Source organism: Molothrus aeneus, chromosome 1, assembly GCF_037042795.1.
Source record: "Molothrus aeneus isolate 106 chromosome 1, BPBGC_Maene_1.0, whole genome shotgun sequence".
NCBI classification, from domain to species: domain Eukaryota; kingdom Metazoa; phylum Chordata; class Aves; order Passeriformes; family Icteridae; genus Molothrus; species Molothrus aeneus.
In genome coordinates, this window is record NC_089646.1 from 23,925,867 (window position 1) to 23,946,272 (window position 20,406).

Here is a 20,406-nt window from a genome sequence, read left to right on the forward strand (position 1 = left end):
GCTCTTTGATACTATGATTGGGAAATACTGCTCCAGTAGTTAAATTCCTGGTGATTTCCACATTCTCATTAGTTTTTGAGCCAACACTAACCTTTGGCTTTAAGTATTCTCTCCCTTCCTTTCTGTTTTTACCCTAATAATATTGTCAGCAACCATATTGTCTACTTTTTAGCTTTGCTAAGCTTAATAGAACAGACTCTTATGTGGAACAGATGCACATTTCTATCTGAGAGTTTTAAGCCTAATTAGGAAAATATCATCTCCTTCTCTACATTTTCACTCTGTATTAGTTGGTGGAGAGCTCTGGGAGAGTTCCCTGAGCAGTTGCTGGGAAGCCACACCAGCTGAATGCCCTGATAAGGTATGGATGACAGATAGCTACGTGCTAGGTAAAATGTGGAATGTTTTCAAAAGCGCTAAACTCTGTAAAAAAGCTTTTCTAATTACTACTGTTGCAAGAGTCTCCTGACTTTTGTCTCTGTTTGTTGTTCTACTTAGTGTTTAAAAATTGCTAGCAAAAAATTCACTCTGCTCCATCCTACTCTGTGAATTGTCAAAATTATTCACACTTGGGTCCACTAACCCGTACAGCAATAGGATTGGGACAACACCAGTGCAGTAGGTCTGCAGTTCCCTTAGGTGTAGGAACAAAGAGCATGACAAAGGCAAGGCCAAGATTAGGTCTGCTGCTGTGACAGCTCCTTGGCCTTCAGCTTCCTGCTCACAGAGCTTCTGAAATTCTGATGTTACAGATCTGTGATATCTCTGTGTGCAGATGCTTTGTGCATGCTCTTGCCAGGCCTAATTTGCAACTTGCCTGTTCATGCTGCTTAAGTTTTTTGCATAGGCTCATTTTGGGCTTAAAGAAAAGCACAGGCCACTGCACGCAAGCATGCAAGTGGTCCTTTTAAACTCTGGCTTGTTTAAAGTAGACTTAATTTAACCGTGTATCACACATTTAAATGTCTACCAGTAACAAAAAGCTTTATCCAGGAGACAGGTAAGACCCACTTACTATCCTATCAGCAGACCATGACCCAGAGAGCGCAGATACCTGAAACAGAGTTAACAGTGAGGGTCGCCACAGGAGCAAGAGACCGCCCGTGAGATGGCTGCAAGTTCCCCTGTCACAGCTGGAAAAGTTACACTGCCCAAGTCACTGCTAAGGACCTGCTTCTGCCAAGCATGAGGATATAATGCTGGCTCACCACATAGACAAGATGAAATAGAGATGAGGAAGAGAAAAGCCTAAGGGACTGTCACAGGAGAAAGCAAAGCTGGCTGCCTCACTTAGCATCAGTTATACTCATTGGACCAATATTTTTCCCCAAGTCATGCCCAAGTAAATGCACTGAACAGCTAGGGAACAGCTTTTATGGATTTAAAATACTTCTTTTTCCCCAGTACAGTATTAAAAAAATAAAAGTTTCTTTTCAAAATACTGAAAATATATTTTAGTTAAGGTAAAAATACTAAATATAAAAATTTCAGGCAATATTTAAAATAACTGTGCTATAAAGACAAGTAAATTGCTTAGTTATTTTGACATTCAATAATGGCACGTTAACCTTAGTGGAGAGGCATGTGCTAGTATCCCCACATGGTGGTTTAGGAGAGAAGGTCATGCATTTCTGCATAGAAAACAAGCCTGCTTAGTAAGTGACATGTGAGGGATTTTGAGCATTAATGTTCATGCACTTGTGATGCACTGGGGGGTGTTGCAGGTAAGGCAGCACAGTATACAGAGTACAATGCAGCACAAATACTTCTCTGTGCTTATTACACTTACAGGATTCTCTGCTTCTGAACCAGAAATATTTTTTCTATTTTTGTTTTTGGCTGACAATGAGAACAGGTTGAAGGTGAAAATCTGTATTGATTTTCATTGGCTCTGCTCATGTCTTTTGAGCTGGACATCTAAAAATTATTTGGAATGAGATGAAGAAAATATGCTTGCAGCTGTTTCCAGGGGGGAATTATGGTTTAGATGATGGACTAGAACATGTCTGCATTTCAACACAGAAAGACCATTTGGAAATTGAGACAGTAAGAACAGGACAGCTTTTTGAAACATGCACACAAACATAGCTAGATAATAACTCGTTTGTGTATGAAAAAACCTAAAAGCTGAGACATTTATTATGATCATCATCATCACTGTTATTTTTATAGAGCAACAAAATGATAAATTAATTAATCCATGTTTTCAAGTGGGGAAGCACCTGCATATCTGCTATGAATGAACAGTAGCTGGATGTATTAACGCATGTATCAGTTAACTGCAGGTTGCAGAGATCTGGTATTTCATTGCCATTCTTTAAATGTCACAGAATAACAATAATAAAGTACCAAATCATGCTTCAGCAGCTAGAGAGAGAGAGAGATTGAATCGATGGCAGTGACTTGATCATGAAACACTGGCAGCATTCAATATTAGAAAGATAAAACGGCAGCAAAACTGGTCAGCAGCTTCTCTTCGTCTGGAGTTTTCCCAGGTAGATAAACAAAACAAAACCAAAACAAACATAAAGCTGCAAACAGGAGCAGGTCAAATCCCTGGCCCTTGCATTGCTCTGATAAAAGTAAACTAGATTATTTCCATGGATAAGCACATCACAATCCCAAAATAAAAGATAAGTGCATAAAACCTCCAAATAATGATCTTGCTAGGACAGCTATGTGGTTTGTTTGGGACAGTGGCCTTGTCAGCTACATGTCTTGTTCATTTATGGTTCATCTTCAGTCAGCACTTATGATGCATTCACCTCACTGGAGTTTTGGCTGGATGACACGTGACAGTCCAGATTCTCCTTGAATTTCTCCAGATCATGGAAATATGGGTGAGAAAGGGCAACATATGCAGATATTCTTTTGGCTGGGTTGAACGCTAAGCATTTCTGAAAGTATGAAAAGAAGTTAGTTTTAACTACAATGTAAGTTAACAGTGCTGTCATTCATACATACATTAATGCATACCACCTTCAGCTTATGATCAGTATGAGACACAACAGGGTCTCAGAAGGTGGTGCACAATGCCCATCCATACTAAAACAAGCAGTAGGGTCACAGTATAAGAGTATGGCCACCTCAAAAATTACATGCTAGAAAATTCAAGTATTCCTAATTTATAAAATCACAGAATACAGGTTTTCTTTAATTCACATGCACAGGACAGCCTTCATCTGCTTATGCTGTGTGTTCAGTTTCTCCCTCATCTTCCTAGCTGCACTTTGATGGCCCTCCTTCCTGATCTGTATCCCAGCCTTTGTACAGCCAGCACTGAAATCTCTACCCTAGCCTTGTGTTTATACCTTGTTCTTTATGGCATTCACCTCCATGAATTATTCTTCGTACTGTTCTTGTCTAACCAATTCCTAGTCCTACTTTCTTTTCTTGTATCAGAATTACTATCATTTCACTCCTGAAATTTAATTCAGTGACTTCCAGTTCTACTCTCCCTTTTCATCTGTGGCTCCCAGTTATCATCTCTTTTCCTAGCAGGAACAGATCTCTTTCCTACTTCACCTTCTAGGCACAGATATTAATCTCCTTCCTCCCTCCCCCTCTCCCATCATGCCTCAGACTCACTGAGCTCTTGGCCATATATTATTCCTTCTTCTTCCTAGAATCTAACTCTTGCCCCATGTCTAGCTTCCACTTCCAGGCTGTCTACAAGCACAACAGATTTTTCTCATAGCAGTGTTTCTCCCTTGTCATTTCAAATGGCCAGATGTAGTCCAGCTTTCTGCAGCTGGGAGCTGCCATCATGAGGACACTGCAGGGACCATCTGCTGCTGAGATAACCTTGGCCAGAGACAGCAGCTCCTGAAGAGATGCATCAAGTCTTTCAAGAATTGCACTCTACCTAGCTCACATGAATCAAGATCTTTAGAAGACTTCCAAAGAACAAATATAACTAGATTTCAACAAGCACAGCATAAAGCAAACTGATGCAAGGTCATTTCCCTATATTCCATTTCAAGACTGAATTTCAGGACTGGGATTTCTGATTTATCTATAACAATGATGGAAATAGCTGTACCAGCCCAATTCTTTTGCTTCTGTTCAGCCTTGCCATTTGCAAGAGGCAATAATTGGTGAATTCCAAGCATAAAGTTTTCAGCATTCAGTAAAAGGCTAGCAGATGTAATCTGCCACTACAGTCTACTTCCTGCTTTATGCTGGGTCCACAACAGCACGTGAATGGTAGATCCATTTTTGTACTCACATCAGACCAATACTGTAAGGGTGGCTGCTGCAGTGGCACTACAGGGGTCAGTAATGAGGATCTATCATAAGGTCTAACGACAGGTCAAACACGTATGTCTCTGACCTAGTTTCCTAATCTTGAGCTATTCTCGGCTCTGACACCTCTTGAGCCAAAGGCAGTGTCTTTGTGCTGTTTTTTCACAGATTAACACAAATTGTCTTATCTACTTTTGACCTTTTTTTTACTAACTCCATTAAATGGAAACTTCATTTTTTCTTGGCAAGCTGCATGCACAGTGGGAGCCATCAGTCATGTGAGGCAGGGAACAACAAATGGAAACTCACAAGAAGCAAGTCTTTGCCTACTTCATCGATATCTGGTACAAATTTTTCAATAGGTTGTGCGGGTCTGGAAGTAAAAGCATTTCTTGGAAGGGCAACATCGTTAGGCCAGTCCTCTTCTTCTGGGAGTCCAATTACACTGCAAAATGAAAAACAATGTTAGGTCTGAATATTTATGCAGTTTTCCCTTCATATTGATTACACTGAGTGGCATTTTGTAAGTATTTTACTTTAAATGAGTTTAAAAGTTTAATTCTACAGTAGTACAATAATCTCTGTGAATAGAAGCTGATAAACATATGCGCTCAATGTGCTCAGTTGAAATAATTTTGTGGGTAGCACAATTTTCTGGCCTAAGTCTCAGTTTTCCGAGTATTTTTATTGAAAAAAAAAAGCTGAATGCTTTAGAAAAAGGTTGTTTAGCTCTTGACTGCATGGTGCAACATATGTCACTCCAGGATGATTAAAAGCAGTAAGTTTCAAAGGGGAATTGCGTGCAAGGATCTTTTTTCACAAGAATAGGGACTGAGAGAAGAGTGTGGGTCAAGATGAGGGTAAGGCAATAAAAGGGATGCTTCATAATGCTTCAAAGCTCTGTGCAGTAATTGTTGCCCAAATTTAAACAATTTATTTCCTTCACAATACAGGTTTTAAAGTCTCAATTTAGAAATGGAAAGGCACTTGAGTGTCTTTGTGGTTTTGCTTTCAATTGTATTTTAGTTTTTCTTTACTCTTTAAAAGAATATTTTAATTTCTTTAAGTATTGTATTTCTTTATTCTTTAAATTATGTAAGATATTTATACTTTTAAAATAATCATGCTGAGTTCTAAAGCTCAAATAAATTAAATAGGTAAATCACCAACAATGAATTATGTCTCACACATTTCACATTTTAGTCTGATGTTAATATTTATGGGGTTGAAAGCCAGTTTCTGGTGGAAATTATGAAAAAGATCATACATTACGTGTTTGGTTTCAGGGAAAATAAATTTTTATAACCTGTAAAATCGAGATTTTCAATGGAAACACTTACAGGGTAAGGCAAGAAAGAACAGAAAAACGATGTCACTGAATACTTGGGCTTGCAGAAAGGCCAGTGCCACTAGGGAGCAGCATTGACCTTTTTTCTACTGAATTTGTCACAAGACTGGGTGAGGCCGTGGGCCAACCACATGGACGTAAATCATAGGGTACCTCAGCAAATGTAATGGAATTGCTTCACCTCTACCTATGTGGATTTTAGATTGCAATTTGGCTTACCTAAAATACATCTGAAAATTAATATGTCCTCGAAATAACAGCATGGTTGGAAGGGCAAAGCAATTACAATCTCAGGACAATTAAATCCTACTACATCTGGACATATCACACCTCTTGGGAAATGCTAAGCTGAATCTGTATGAGAAACCACATTTGCAATTTATCAGGTGCAGTGTGGCTATGGGGCAGCCTCCTTGGCCATGGCAGTTCAAGCCTTTTGATTAGATATTTCAGGATCTGGTCCCATATTAAATATAATACAAATAGCATCAAGGATGGGAGAGTTAAGTATTTGAAATAACAATGACGTTTATCTCATCATTCAAATGTGTTTGGTTAGTCCCACTGCTTTGTACGACTGCATGGCAGAGCAGAATGGGGCAGAATAAGCACAGGCACAGGCAAAGCTAATGGCAAGAAACCAGGAGGCAGCCTGGCAGAGAGGTGTGGGCTGGACAAGACAGAGTGCAAAGGAGAGACATTTTTAGTTACACACATGTAGTACTCAAAACCCCTTAATAATGAATGTCTGAGGAGCTGCTCCCACTCTAATGGTCTGGTAGCATCACCATTTCAGTGACTAAGTTTGGGAGTAGCTTGGGAAAGTTTCACCTCCTGCCAAAGGTTCAGGCCTGGTCTTGAGAAATGCTGAGTACTTTCCACTCCCATTGATCACAATGGGAGACAAGCCTGTTCAAACCATTGCAGTTCAGCCTGAAATCTCTGAGGATATGCCACAAGCTGGTGGTGTCCCGGAAAAGCAAGAAAACATTTCGAGCCACGTATGAGGGATTTACCCTCATACACACTGGAATTTTACTGACACAAATCACAATGCACATGCAAAGCAAAGGCAGACCATAGCACCATTATCTGAAAGAATACATCAGTCCAGACTGCATAGAAATCCTGAAACTTCCTTCTGTCCAAACTGATCTCTAGAATGAGTCACAACTGCAGAAAGGAACAACCCTCCTACAAAAAGAGCTAGGCCTAACTGTGGGGGGTTCTCCAGCTGTGAAAACACAAAATAAACACTATTTGGCATAACCCCTCAGAATCCAAGACAGAAACTTCTCAACTATTTAGGAAGAACTGTACAAAAGAAGCAAATCTGAACTTTCTCTTTAAGTAGATGTGCAATAAGGAATTTCTTCTAAATTTAGCACAGCATTTTCTTTTCTTAGTGAATTCTTTTCTGCACAGGTAATCTCAGCCCCTAGGGATGGAAAGATCCCTGTTGGAGGCTGCCACTAGCAGCTATGCATTAAATCCTAGCCCAGTTAATTTTAATTTTCCCCTTAAATGTCACAAATGAAAGAAATCATAGCTATGTCTTTTTTTAATTGTAAAATATGTTGTATGTATCAAAGCTGGTTTCATTTATTAAAGCAGAATATTGTAGGACTAAAGTAGTAGTTTTGGCAGAAGAAGAAAAAGTAAACTGTAAGGACTGATTTTTCTGGATTGGGCAGGAAGAGCTATTTAGCGCATGACAAATTAACCACACAAATGAGTCACATACTCATGGTATGGTATGCAGGAAAGGGAAGTCAACTCTGTGAAATCAAGACCTGTAATTTAGAAACCCCACACTGAATAATGAAAATGTTTAGAAACAGATCTGTTATGATTTGAGAACTGGAAACAGGATTAAACAGAGAAATTCATTATTTGTTCAGTTTAAGCTTTTCTTAGAAATTTTACTATCTTCTCTTTGGAATATCTTCAAGAAAATAACATTTTGGAATAATACTTCTGTCACTCTCTCTGTGCTAGCTACTTCTTTTTTCATCCAGATCCCTGTATCCCTGCAGCCCCTCCATACAGAAAGGGAAGACAGAGGTGCAGAGGCAAACAGGCATTTGCTCTCTGGATTGGTACCAGCTCTGTGTGGTTTTGATTTCCTACCTACATGATACATATATACATCAGATCTTATATTTACATGCCTCTTAAAAATATAAAAATGTTCCTTCGTCTGAAGAGCTTTTACAAGAAGTAATATAATTCTACTTAATTATCATATTGGTAATATCAGTAACTGAATTTTGGATGAGAAGTATTACATCTCAGAGAGTTTAGAGTCTACCTGCCTCCTAAACATATTTGATGTATCTGAAAAACACAAACTCCTAGAACTGTAAAATGGTTTTAAAATAAAATCATCTCTGAGAAAGCACATATTAAAATGCTGATATTCCTCAGTTCTCACAGTTACCTTCCAGACCAAAATATGGACTGTTAACAGGCTACACAATAAATTTTAAAAGCTAACACATTTTTTTATGTTTGGAAGTCTTTTCTGCAAAGATGCTGTTGGTAATGATCTTAGAGATTTCAACTTTTAATGTATTCTAATATTGTTTTCTGCAATGCACAAAGAAAAAATAAAAAAGAATACTGTGTCTGTTTACATGAAGAGAATCTCTTGCATTTAACTGTTTATGAATATGTATGAATGGTACATGCACAGTAAGTTTAAGACACTTAAAAAGCCCAAACCCAGAAGTCTCCTAACTTCCTGATGATGGCTATCAATTTTGCAGAACTATATTCCATGTTGCTTCCTCCTTCCATTCTGACACAGAATACACAGAAATATCATATTGCATGCCATAGCAATAGGAAATATGGAAATTCTAGTCACATTATTGCATAAAAACCTGGCAAAGAAATCTCATAGGGTTTCAATGTTAAACAGATACTGACATAAGGCAATTAGTTATTACTTACTCAAAGATTTTTCCTAGTTGATCAACATCTGAATTTCCACGGAAGAGTGGTCTGAAAAAATAAAATCATGTTTTTAGGATGTGACTTGCTTTAATTAATATAAATTTAAAGCTGACAGTTCCAATGTAGGGTGAAAACGTGGTGAAAACGTGGGGGCTTTTTGAGACTTCGTCTTCTGCTATCTTCTGCTTCCATGCTTTATCCAGTCTGCAAGTGAACCTTTCAAGTTTCTACTAAAACTGGTAACAAAAGGGGACAGATGATATGTATTTTTGAATACATTACTTTTGAAAATTTAATTGTGCCTTTTTGCATGAATGACATAATTTTCCCTCAACTAATACTGTCCTATGAATTATATCATTAACAAAATCATTTTCATTACAAAGAACACTAAAATAGCTGCTAAGAGAGACAAAAACAGAGAATGTCATGCAATTCGTTAAAACATAATAACATTAGAGATTAATTATTATGAATATAAATTGAAAATTAAATTTCTTGCATACTGCATTTTTGAAATGTGCTCCTAGGTTTAAGGGGTCAAATAAATGACAATGGATTCATGAAGGTCTGTAAACAATGGGGTGTGAAACGGTACAGAATTTACCTTGAAGTAGAGGAATACTTCTGCTGCATAAATAAAGATACATTCAGGAAAGAAACAAATTGTTAGGCTGAATGTCCAAAGGTTTCCAAGAAAAAAAAAAACAGTGACAAAAAATACTTCCAGACACACTTTTTTTTTTTCAAAGTGCAATTTAAAATATTTTCACTCATCATGTATAAGATGCTATCACCCCACAATGCCAATGTAAAATATGAAATTCTGATTTGTACGGCAGTATGGCTGTATTGCCAGCTTTGTGTTGAACAACAGTGCAATTTTATGTCGAAACTCCCAATATATTCCAACATTTTACTGACAGATGAATAAAGATCCAGCCAAGAATGAGGGATCTGTGAAGATCAGGCCACAGATGTAATCTACCACGTTGGTTCAACAAATGGTAGATTACTCCAAGAAACACACCTCACACACACTGCAAACTGAGATAGGAACTTGGGTTGACTGATAGCCAGGCTGCCCTCTCCTCTGGATCTCGGCTAAGTACAGAGTATGTTGTAAAGTCATGGTTACAGTTTCTAGAACTGTTCAGCTGTTCAGTGACTTGACACACAGTGCATAACCCTCTGCTTCCACAGGCAGCCTTTGGTTTTGGAGGAACACCCATTCTCCTGCCTCTCTCCACATACTCCTGTCTGATGCAAGTCCATGACACCTGTGACAGCCAAAGGCATCATTTCACTGCTGCTTTTCACGGGAGAAGATCTCTCCCATCTAGACTGGAGAACAAAGAGCAATCAGCTATGGTCCTTCCCCTCTCACTGCCCATATGCAGGAGCAGCTGTAGGATCTGGATCTCCTTTTGCTAAACCTGAGTTCATATTGAGAAGTGGCAATTTCCATCTTGACACTCTCACAAAGGCACCAGAACTCCATGTCACTGCGTGTCTTGTGGGTCCATTCCAAATACAGTAAGTGGACACAGAGCACTGAGACATTTCTTAGGCATAACAATCTCTGCAGAAATCTGGGCCATCAAGAAAAAGCAATGAACTGGCAGCCATGCTGTTCTTTGATGAACTAAACATGCATTTTGCCTCCTTCTTGTGTGCTGCCATTCAGGTAATGTCATATCAACTTATACTCCAAACTGCTTTGTGCAGGGACATTGAGAGAACAATTTAATCAAATCTGATTTGAAACCATCTGACATGAGATTTGATCTGATGAAGTAAAATGTGGTAGCCTGTTACTTGTCCATAAAGGGCTTCATTTATCTTGATTGTGAATAAACCATAAATAACGGGATGTTTTGTTTCCCAGATACACATGATATTTACTAACTGTAGCCACTTTGAGAAGACCATTGCAACTCATACTTTGGAATTTCTGGGTTTAAGCTTTAAGGTATATAGCAATACTGGCTTCTGCAAAAACCCAAAGCTTAACCCACTCAGACAGGAGCATCTATTCCTGCCCTAAGCTTTCAGCCTGATTTTCAGAACATTCAATAGCTACAATCCTAGCATTGCTTGTGGCAGCAGACACACTCTGTATCTCCCAAAGTCAAGCAGAGACATTTTTTGGAACTACTGCTTGAAATTATTAACATACAGTTACTTTGAATTTTTAATTTTGGCTCCAGCATTAGATTATTGGGGCCCTTTAAACTAACAAAATCTACACAATCAAATAATCATATCTATGCAAATGGAAAGTTGATTTAATGTTTTAAAATGTATGCTGAACCTTGCATTAATGTGAAAGCCTGGCAATGGCAGCCTTGTTTGCAAATCACCTTAGGCAGTGTCATGCCAGAACAAGTACAATTCTTGGGATTTTTAAGGAAGGTTTTTCCCATCATTGCTGCTGTCTCAAATTCACTAAGGGCTGAAGCAAGAATTTAAGTTCTTTTGAAAATATAATTATACAATACAAGGTGACCTTCCACCATACTTTGATATTTCATCAAAATGAAGTGTTATTAGTTCATCCTTCAGCCTCCTATCCATCTCACCATCATGACTACAACAGGATGCCAACTCTACGTTAGGCATCACTACTATAATGAAATTTGCCTCATGAATTTTGGCTCAAGGTTCAATTGGAATATTGGATGGATGATTGGGGAAATAGATTCAACTAATCAGCAACTGCACAAAGCTCTCATTTCACATTTTGGCACTAGTTACTCTTTTGTAATGATTTGACAGCTCTGCAAGTCACATAAAAACTTTCACGTCAAGACACCTAAAGATTCCTAAAGGTGGACATCAGCTGTCCCACCACCTTTGAATTGAGAACACTCAGCAGCCACAGAAAAATAAAATTTCACCTTTGTTCTTGGTATCTTTCACTTGACTCATACACCCACTCACTCCCTGAGGTTTATTTATGCAAGCTTGATCCAGAAGTTCTTTCTTGAGCATATGTTCTCCTCTCTGTGATCATAATTTGTTTAAGACTGGTTAAACTCTGGAGCCTGATTTTGTAGAATTCCTTCTTTTTTTCTTCAGAAAAGGCATGGAGCTGGGTTTGCATCCTGTGGCAGGGGATGTGAGTCTGCCCTCTGGCTTCAAAAAACACCTAAAATCTGTGAGTACATCTATCTCAGGAAAGAGGGACATTCCCATGGATGAAAGAACTATCCATGGGGATGTACTTGCCTTTTTCGTGGTTCCTCAATCCTCTCAAACATCCCTGACTTTGCTTGCTACAAAATCCACACTCTGAAGGCTCCAACACCATTGTTGTTATGGAACACACACCAAGTAGGGAAGATAGGACAAGAAGATTTGGAGTGCACCTGTGGCATTTAATTTCCCTGTTTGCTCAAGGGGTCTCAGATGGTCCCCACGTTTGTTGGTTGTTGCTTCTTTGATTTTTCAGGGCAACAGAGCAAAGAAACATGCAAGTGTCCATCTTGTTTGGCTACTCCTTCTCCTGGCTTTGAAGCGAGGCCGTAATCCACTGCCTCTGGAATGATATCCACTGTGTGGAGGAAAAGCCTTTTGGTGTGTGCCAGAATGCCATTAGCTGACAGAGAGGAAGATATGATGGAGGCATTGTATTGCTTACGCTGTCCTGCTGAAAGAAACCCCTCCTGAGCCAATAAGCAAGTACCTTAGGTCCTCAGGTACAAAATGTGCAGCTGCACAATTTGGATATTAGCTATGAGTCTGCATTGTGAAAGCAGAAGCACAGGAACACCCTCTGAACATAAAGAAACTTTTTTTCTTTTACTGTGGGGGTGACCAAGCACTGGCTTGAAGAGGTTGTGGACCCTCCCACCTTGGAGATATTCAAAAGCCATATGGAGATGGTCCTGGACAACCAGTTCTAGGTGATCCTGCCTGGGCTTGGACCAGATGATATACCCAGAGGTCCTTCCAATCTCAACCATTCTGTGATTCTGCGACAGTACAGAAATAAAAATACAGATCACAACGTACGGTTGCAATGGAAAACCTACAAATCCTGAAATGTTACCATCTGCTTATAGTTTAAAAGGGCTTGCACCATTAGTTTTCTGGCCAAAAGACTCCCATGCTTATATACCGCTGAACAAACTAGTTTTAACCATTTACTAACTTTAGGCTCTTTTTCTCTTGTCCATGCCTTAGCTCAGCTTTTGCTCATGCTCATGCCGACTTTCACCTTCACTGAATATTCTTTCTATCTGAACTAGATATTGCTGTTTGAAAAGTTGAGTTCTTTATTTCACAGACATTGTGCTTCATGTCTGCACTACTCAGTAAAAACTGAGATATAAACATTTCCTAAGCAAGTGTCCATGAAAGAATTTTCCCTGGTGCAACTCTAGAGACATGCCAAAGCAATTTTTAGAGTATTGTATACAATGACAATGCAATGACATGCAAGAGATAAATGAGTTTTAACAGTAAACCAGCCACATTACTTCTAGATTTTATTTTCAGACTTTGGTCTACAAAGCAAAGAGAATCTAAAGCTTTTCATAAGGAAAGTTAGAATTTTCATAAAGATTAGAATTAAAGATACTGATAAGCACTGTTCTAGTCAAATATATAATGCAGACATCTATAATGCAGACACAAGGAAAAAACCTAATAAAACCACATGCATTGCAGCACAGGAAAAGACTTCTGCAGGTTTCTTGACAGTGACTGACATTTTAACTAATTGATGACATTCTGATTGGAAACTATCTTTCCATTTCTGACATTGGTAAAATGGACACATGGAAGAAAGGTCATGTGAAGAAAGAATGTATTGATGAATGAGAAAAGGTAAGAAATTCACTTTCTAACCAAAACATATTACTGAGCTCTCATGACAGCTATGGAATTGCCAATACAAGGGCTTCCAAAGCTAGACAAGCCTAGCTAGACAACCTTTCCAGAATGTAAGAAATAACATAAAAAATAACTACCTAGATTATTTCTGCTAGTCCATTTGCTCATTGTGACAACAGAAGTTAGAATTCCATCCCCTTCCTTGTTATCACAGAAAAAATGATAAGGATAATATCTTAATTACTAACTTGAATATATACAATATTCTTAGGCTGAAAAGCCTGTATATTGGTGATCCATGTGTACTCAGGGAAGTACTACAAGAACTCCCTAAAATGAGAAGAACATCATGGGTGGAAAGGGTACAACTTAAATTTGGGCAAGTGGGGCTTAGACACTCTGGTTGAGAAGATGCTGAGTTGTTTTGGGAAGAAGAGCAGTGAATTCAGAATATGTAACTGAAGCTTTGAAGGCATTATGCAAATTGAGGGAGGTGTTGAAAGTCCATGATTATTTGACATAGTGAAGAAAAAAATATAAATAGAAATGGTATAATGAGGGCACATGGAAGTTGTACATGAAATTTTAGAATCTGATTGTGTTGTAGCAGTTAAGTCTGAGGAGTTTGTATGTCTGTGTGTGTAAGAGCAATAAAGTGATGGTGAAGAATCTAAAAAAGCTACAGCCAAGTAACATTTGCCAAGGAATCCTGCATCATGCCATGGGAAACCTGCCAAACTATATAGTCAGAGATATATTAAAAGGATGGGATGGGTTTTTTCTTTTCATATTACAAAATGTGAATAGCTAGTAAATAATTTTGTCAGATTCTTAGTTACTTGTTATGAAGAAAATATTTTCATTTTAAGGATTAAAGCCATACATGACCTAAAACTGAAATTATGAGATGACTAGAAATAACAGGATCTGGACTGTCCTGTGGAAACCTTTATTCAGAGGGATTATTTCTGAGCTGGTTCCTAGCCACTCTTGTTGCTACCACTGTTTCTCTTTGACAAATTGCCTACACAAGTCTGTACTACAGGTATGAAAAGAGAAAGTAAAGAAAAAAAAAGTACCACCTTTTAAAGATGAAGATCATTGGCCTTCTGGTATGTAAGATGAATAAGGTGCAATATGAAACTTTAGTCTGAAAACAGGCTATGCTGACAAGATTTCACACTCTGGACAGTTACTCACTTCCAGTCAAAAGTGACTTGCTCAGCTGTTGTGTAATTCAGAGTTCTCATTTTAAACCTAACATTTTCTTGTACTTCTCTCTCTCCTTTCCCTTTAATAGTATCTCTGTGTGGGTGGGTGCCAGACACTGCATAGGAAGAAGTTACTTCATGTAGAGGTTATTATACTTGATCATAAATTGCTCAAAACTTTTACAAAACTTATCTTCTCTCCTCCAATATGTAAGAAGAAAGATGACACAGATAAACATTACAACAGATGAAATACTTTTCAGCTAAAATCTGACAGAAACCAGATCAGCCATCTTGAGTTTCTCATTTTAGTCTTTAAAAGCCCAATTTCTTTTATTCAAAAATCTCTCATTCTTCAAGTTTGATAGTATCACAATTGTGAATAAGAACTCTAAGATAGGCCTATGTCAGTACTGAACTATTATTAGAACCAGATCTAATGCATCAAAACCTACAACAATTATTATTTTCCCTAGAGCTTCTCATGTCACCCAGTACACAGAAGCAGATAAAAAAAAGTGGTAGTTTTGCAAACTTCCAGTTCTGTAGTGTGTTGAATTTGCTCCCTATTGCTATTCAAAATGAAGCAAATTAATTCTAGGACTAAAGATAATATTCTGACCCCCAAATGCACATCTAGTCTAGTTCGTAAGAAACATATGGGGTCTCTTTCTTGAAGAAGCAAACCAAGAGTTTTCAGAGCTGGGCGCAGATACAAGCCAGCAAGGAAGGACCCAACTTCAGATGTTCCCTTTGCATGCATACCTGAAAGGGAAATGTTAATAAAAGGGAAACCAAACAGAGGCACCATGTATAGCTTTATGACCAAAGCAGGGCAAGCCTACTGTGTAGAGTGAAGTTTATTCAATATACATAACGATCTCCCTAAGTAAGACAAAATACAGCCATCTTTGAAGCTTCCTTAAAAATGGCAAAGGAAATCTTTTTCTGGGTGCTTAAAATTTGCTTGATACCCTTCAGGTAGGCATAGTCCCAGCTGGCCTTGGAACAGAATGATGGTCTTGTCCCCCACCACTGACATAAAAGAGAGCTTTTCCACAGACATCAATGACCCCAGGTTCAAGCCAACTGGTATCTGCTTTCAAGCCTTTATTAAGAAATAAAAATCATGCTTCAAGAGAAGGACACATAGATTATATATATGTGTACACATATATACATACCCACACATATAAAGTTCCCAAAAGCAAGATAAGTGTAGATACGATCTTTGACACGAATATGCTCTAACACAGGCAGCTCTCATTTGTTCCTGGGCAGAACTGCTTCAGAACTCATCACTGAACACTATTTTTTGAAATAGAAGAGCCTTGATAGGTTGAACGTCCTTCACTTACCCTCTCCTCACGCACGTCACAGTTCTCTTATCTGTGGACATTTGTTTCCCCACAAGATTTGTAGGTTTTTTCACTAGGGCTTTAAGGGTTCTTATCTCAGCTCAGGAAGCATGATATAATAGTGACACCTTGAAAACTGTGGCAACGTTTGAAGCAAATTTTGTAAATACATACACAACTGACCTTGGAAAAAGGGAAGGGAAAAAAAAAAGTGTGGTCTCTGTTCAGCGTGGAAAAAGAAGCATTCCTTTTGTTTTTACTGACAGTTCTACCAGCAATAAGTGAACTATGTATTAAACACCCATCTCATCATTGTGCACAGTAAATTACATCTATTTGTCCATCAGCAGTTTGAAATTTAATGACATAACTAAACTACAGGCTTCTGCCTTTTGAAAGCAGCCTGAAAGAAATACTGATATGACACATACAATATGGTCATGGTCTTCCCTCAATCACTTGTTTAGTTCGATGCATTCTCTTCTCTTACATGAACTTATTTCATAACCTAGTTTTAAACATGGACTGTTTAAAATTGTCACATGGTTTTGCCCTTCTCATGCAACTCAGTTGTGGGGTTTGAAGGCAATAACTGAGGTATGGATTAGATAAAGGCTGTCCTATGTGGAAGGGTAGGAGCCAAGAGGGCTCCTCACTCTCCTGTTCATTCAAACAAGCAATGGTGCAAATCAGTGTGCAGGACACTGTGCAGGCAGTGTGTGTGTTTGTGTTTGTGTTTGTGTGTGTGTGTGTTTGTGCAGAAAACCTCATGCCTGTGAACAGATTTGCCCATATTTTCCTTGAACAGATCTCCTTCCAGAGCATGTCAGAGCTGTTTTTCACCACTTCTTTAATTAAACTTTTAATTTACTCCTCATTTAAAAATGTATCAGACAGCACTCCAAAATGCCACATTTTAGCCAGACTGAAGATGCTCTTTAAATCCTGTATTTTGAAGAAATGGTTTTAGAACACCAATATCACAGCAAAAGACCAAACTTCAAGGTAAGCAAGAGGAGTTTCAGTCTGTTCCTAGTCTTTATCAATGATGTAAATGAAATGAAAGCAGACTTCTACATCAGGTATCTACTCCTTTATCCTGCATGAAATTTCACTGTGAAAATCTTTTCAAATCACAGTTTTCAGAGATACAGAATTAATTAATTTTTTTGTAGTTCTACAATTTTTCTTGCAATGCCAAGCTGACTTCAAGAAAGCTCCGTTGACATTTACCATCTTTACTGGTGTAAAAACCCCTTTTAAAATGGGCTTTGCTCTAGAGTGCCTCTAATGCTGAACTAGTTTTAATCAAGGGGATGGATACAGAACAGGTTTTAAAGTCTGAGGCCCTCTCATTAAAATTCAGTAATGTTCCCCAAACTGGATATATTTTCATTCAGATTGCTTTCATGGCACAGCTTTAGGCTAAAAGGTTTTGTGCCATTAGGTTGACTTCTCTTGGAATAAATTCTTTTAAACCAAATGTCTAACCTCGTTACCATTCTTATATCAGGTGAAAGACTATGCACACATAACTACTGCCCAAAGGAAACTAACTCTTACTTACCTGGGATTCCTCCTTATCAAAGGGAAAAGAAAGTTACAACACATACACCAGTCTACATGCTGGTTCATCTGACCTCCCCAAAGATACTGAGTAAATTAACATCCAAGTATGTGTTCCCAGGTTTTCTTGGGCTTTATTTCTATCTTAGTAATGCTAAGCAATGAGCTTCACAGATTAACGTTTACTCAATGGATAAAGAGCTCATACTCGAAGCACTTAATACAAAATAATGTGAAAGGATAATGTCATAAATGATGATTTATTTTCACCATTATAAGCAACACAGAAAATGGTACCTCTATGTGATTAAATTACTAGTCTAACTTTGAAAAAAACCCCACCAACAGACTCTAGAACTGGGAAGAGTAAGGCAAAAAAGCAAGTATCTGACTATAAGAGTATCAGAAAAACTCTGTAAGTCAATCTTTTCAATCATCAGCATTAGTACAGTGACACAGTGATAATGAGGTAATGGAGGCTGCACATGGGCACTCTGTAAGACTTCAGAAAAGGGAGCTCCAAGAGATGGCAAATTTCCATGTTTGAAGGGAAATATAGAATTTGAAGATGTTCTCACAATCTAGAACATGAAATTCTCAATACAGAATAAAATCTAAGGAAATTTTTTTTTCCCTTCTGGAAAAATATTAAAGGCTAAGAGACAGAATCCTCGGGTTTTCTCTCCATCTGGGCTTCAGCTGCTCCTGTGTAGTGTCAAGTACATGTTTTGATTTGTGATCACTTCATTTGCTCCCACACTAGGTGTTAATGGCACCTGTTGCTCTAAGCCTCTCTAAATTTTCAGATAAACCTGTAACATCAGAACTGTGCCCACCCACAACTAATACGTCTCATCACCCTCAGCTGTAATAAAACACCTTTGGTCAGAAAAAAATTCTGTAAATGGATTATAACCCTTCAGACAAGAAAGGCAGGGAAAACATTTCACCACTAAATGGCTAACTGTTATGTGAACAGAGGTTAAATTTCAATTTCAACCTTTTTCCCCAGCTGGTGAGTCTGAGTGTCAAAAGACATGAAAGTGGATTAGAAGGATGGTGTGAAGAAAATACTTTAATTTTTAGCAGCTGTGCTGGCTTACAGTGAATTGATAAACACCTGCAGAAAAGCTTGAGATAAATACTTAAGGTAGAAAGTTATGTACAGCAACCATGCAAGGAAAACTGATACAGTTTTCAAAGGCCAGTTAAACTAGCTACAACTTTGCCCTAAGCAGTACTTTGTCCCATGCAATACACTTTACTCAGGCCACAGAAGCTGTGAGATTTACATTCGCTGGCCCATGACAGTGCACAGTTCACCTATTAGGAGCTCTCTGGTTATTTATACTATTCAACTTTTAGTGATTTCATGTAAGATTTTTTTCCCCGCTTGAATCCTGACCAAAAGAAAGAGTAAGTTAATTTTTCTATTAAAGAGAAAACTGAAAACCTAACTCCCAGGTGATGACATGGCTCAGATGCCACTCTCCCCTCTGCAACTGCAGTACATTTTGTGCTGTAGACTTGTGTGTTACCAGGCTCCCCAAAATTTTTTTTGGAACAATTTTTATGCTATTATCTCTGCTTTGCCGTTACTGAACCATAAGCCTTTTATTTTATCTGTGGCACAGCTCTATTGGTTTTTGACATCATTTTAATGGGAAAAGCACACAACTCCATCTTTACAAAACAAACATTCCCTCAGTCTCTGAAATACTGAGCACATGCAGGCTCCTTGAATGACCCATATCTTGAACTCTTCTTTCCCCACATTACCACAGTGTTCATCACCTTTATGTCCACTACAAGGAGTTCCTCAAGATCCACATGGAGATGGCTGTCATCCCAACCTAATTTGTTCAGAATTAAAGAATAAAACAGAATTGTCTTCTGGAGCAAGTGAATAATCAAGTAAAAGCCTCCTCCTGTGGTAAGCCATTTTATGCCTTGCTTTTCATACAGTTGTGGCTGGCATGTTTGCCAAAAATAAAGAGTTTGCTAAAAAGTCTAGGCCCTCTTTAAACTCAGCTCGCACTTTCCAGCAAAATGCCCTCAAAATCAAACTCTTAAAAGATCCAGGAGATGAGCATCACCTACCTCTCCTTTTGCAATTACTTCACAGGAATGGAAAAATGATTCCAAGGCAGGAGAGAAGCAAGCAAGTTTGTTTTCTATGCTTGAGTGGGTAGGACACCCACCCAGAATACAGTTCTGAGTCTGTACATGTACCCTTTCTCTGCTAATGGTCTGATGAGATCTAGATTTAACTGAGCACCTTCATTCTTACAGCAGCACAGTATGATTCATCACTGCCAAACAGGCTTAATTTAACAGCTACAGATAGAAACATTACACAAAGATCTCCTGCTATGTGTACTTCTTTAGAGGCTGAAAGCTTGCCCCAAATCTTTTGGATATAAAGAGCACTTAAAAAATTATTAAATTGTGTAGAACAGTGTGTATGCTGTACTGACATAATCATAAAACCTGTTTCATGGACATAATCTAATAAAAAAGATCTGATAATTCAGTGTAGTTGGTGAAATTCTGGATGATATAGCTCATTGAGTTATGTACCTTTAGGTAACTGATTCAGACTTAGTGAAAATCAATAGTAACTGAATCTTCATGCCAATTTACTCCAGTTCAGTTGAAGAAATGAGTGGAAATTAAGTAATCCCTTGGATGAAATTCGTATTTGACAAATGTCTGTATTCCAAAAGCACTTACTACTCGCCAACTTCAATATGTTAGGAGAGAAGCTACGAATATGGAGAATATTTAAGTAAAAGAAGAAATACTTTCTCAGAGTTTGTCTTAAGAGTTGCATCTGGATGGAATTCATTCAGTGCATCTATAATAGGAAAGTAGAGCAGAT

The 20,406-nt window shown here is 38.2% G+C and overlaps 1 protein-coding gene across 3 annotated transcripts in view; it reads right to left on the reverse strand.

The window, feature by feature from the left end:
* Window positions 1–921: 921 nt before the first annotated feature.
* Window positions 922–20,406, reverse strand: part of CDK6 (cyclin dependent kinase 6) — a 125,451-nt gene continuing 105,966 nt past the window's right edge. For 2 of the 3 annotated variants that reach the window (XM_066563166.1, XM_066563241.1), the window contains exons 6-8: window positions 8,549–8,599; window positions 4,555–4,690; window positions 922–2,897 (exon numbers count right to left, since the gene is read on the reverse strand). In XM_066563166.1, coding sequence (XP_066419263.1) covers window positions 2,751–2,897; window positions 4,555–4,690; window positions 8,549–8,599 — 334 coding nt within the window. In that variant the 3' untranslated portion in view covers window positions 922–2,750. The remainder of the gene's footprint in view (window positions 2,898–4,554; window positions 4,691–8,548; window positions 8,600–20,406) is intronic. The other variant, XM_066563324.1, reaches the window with a different exon arrangement.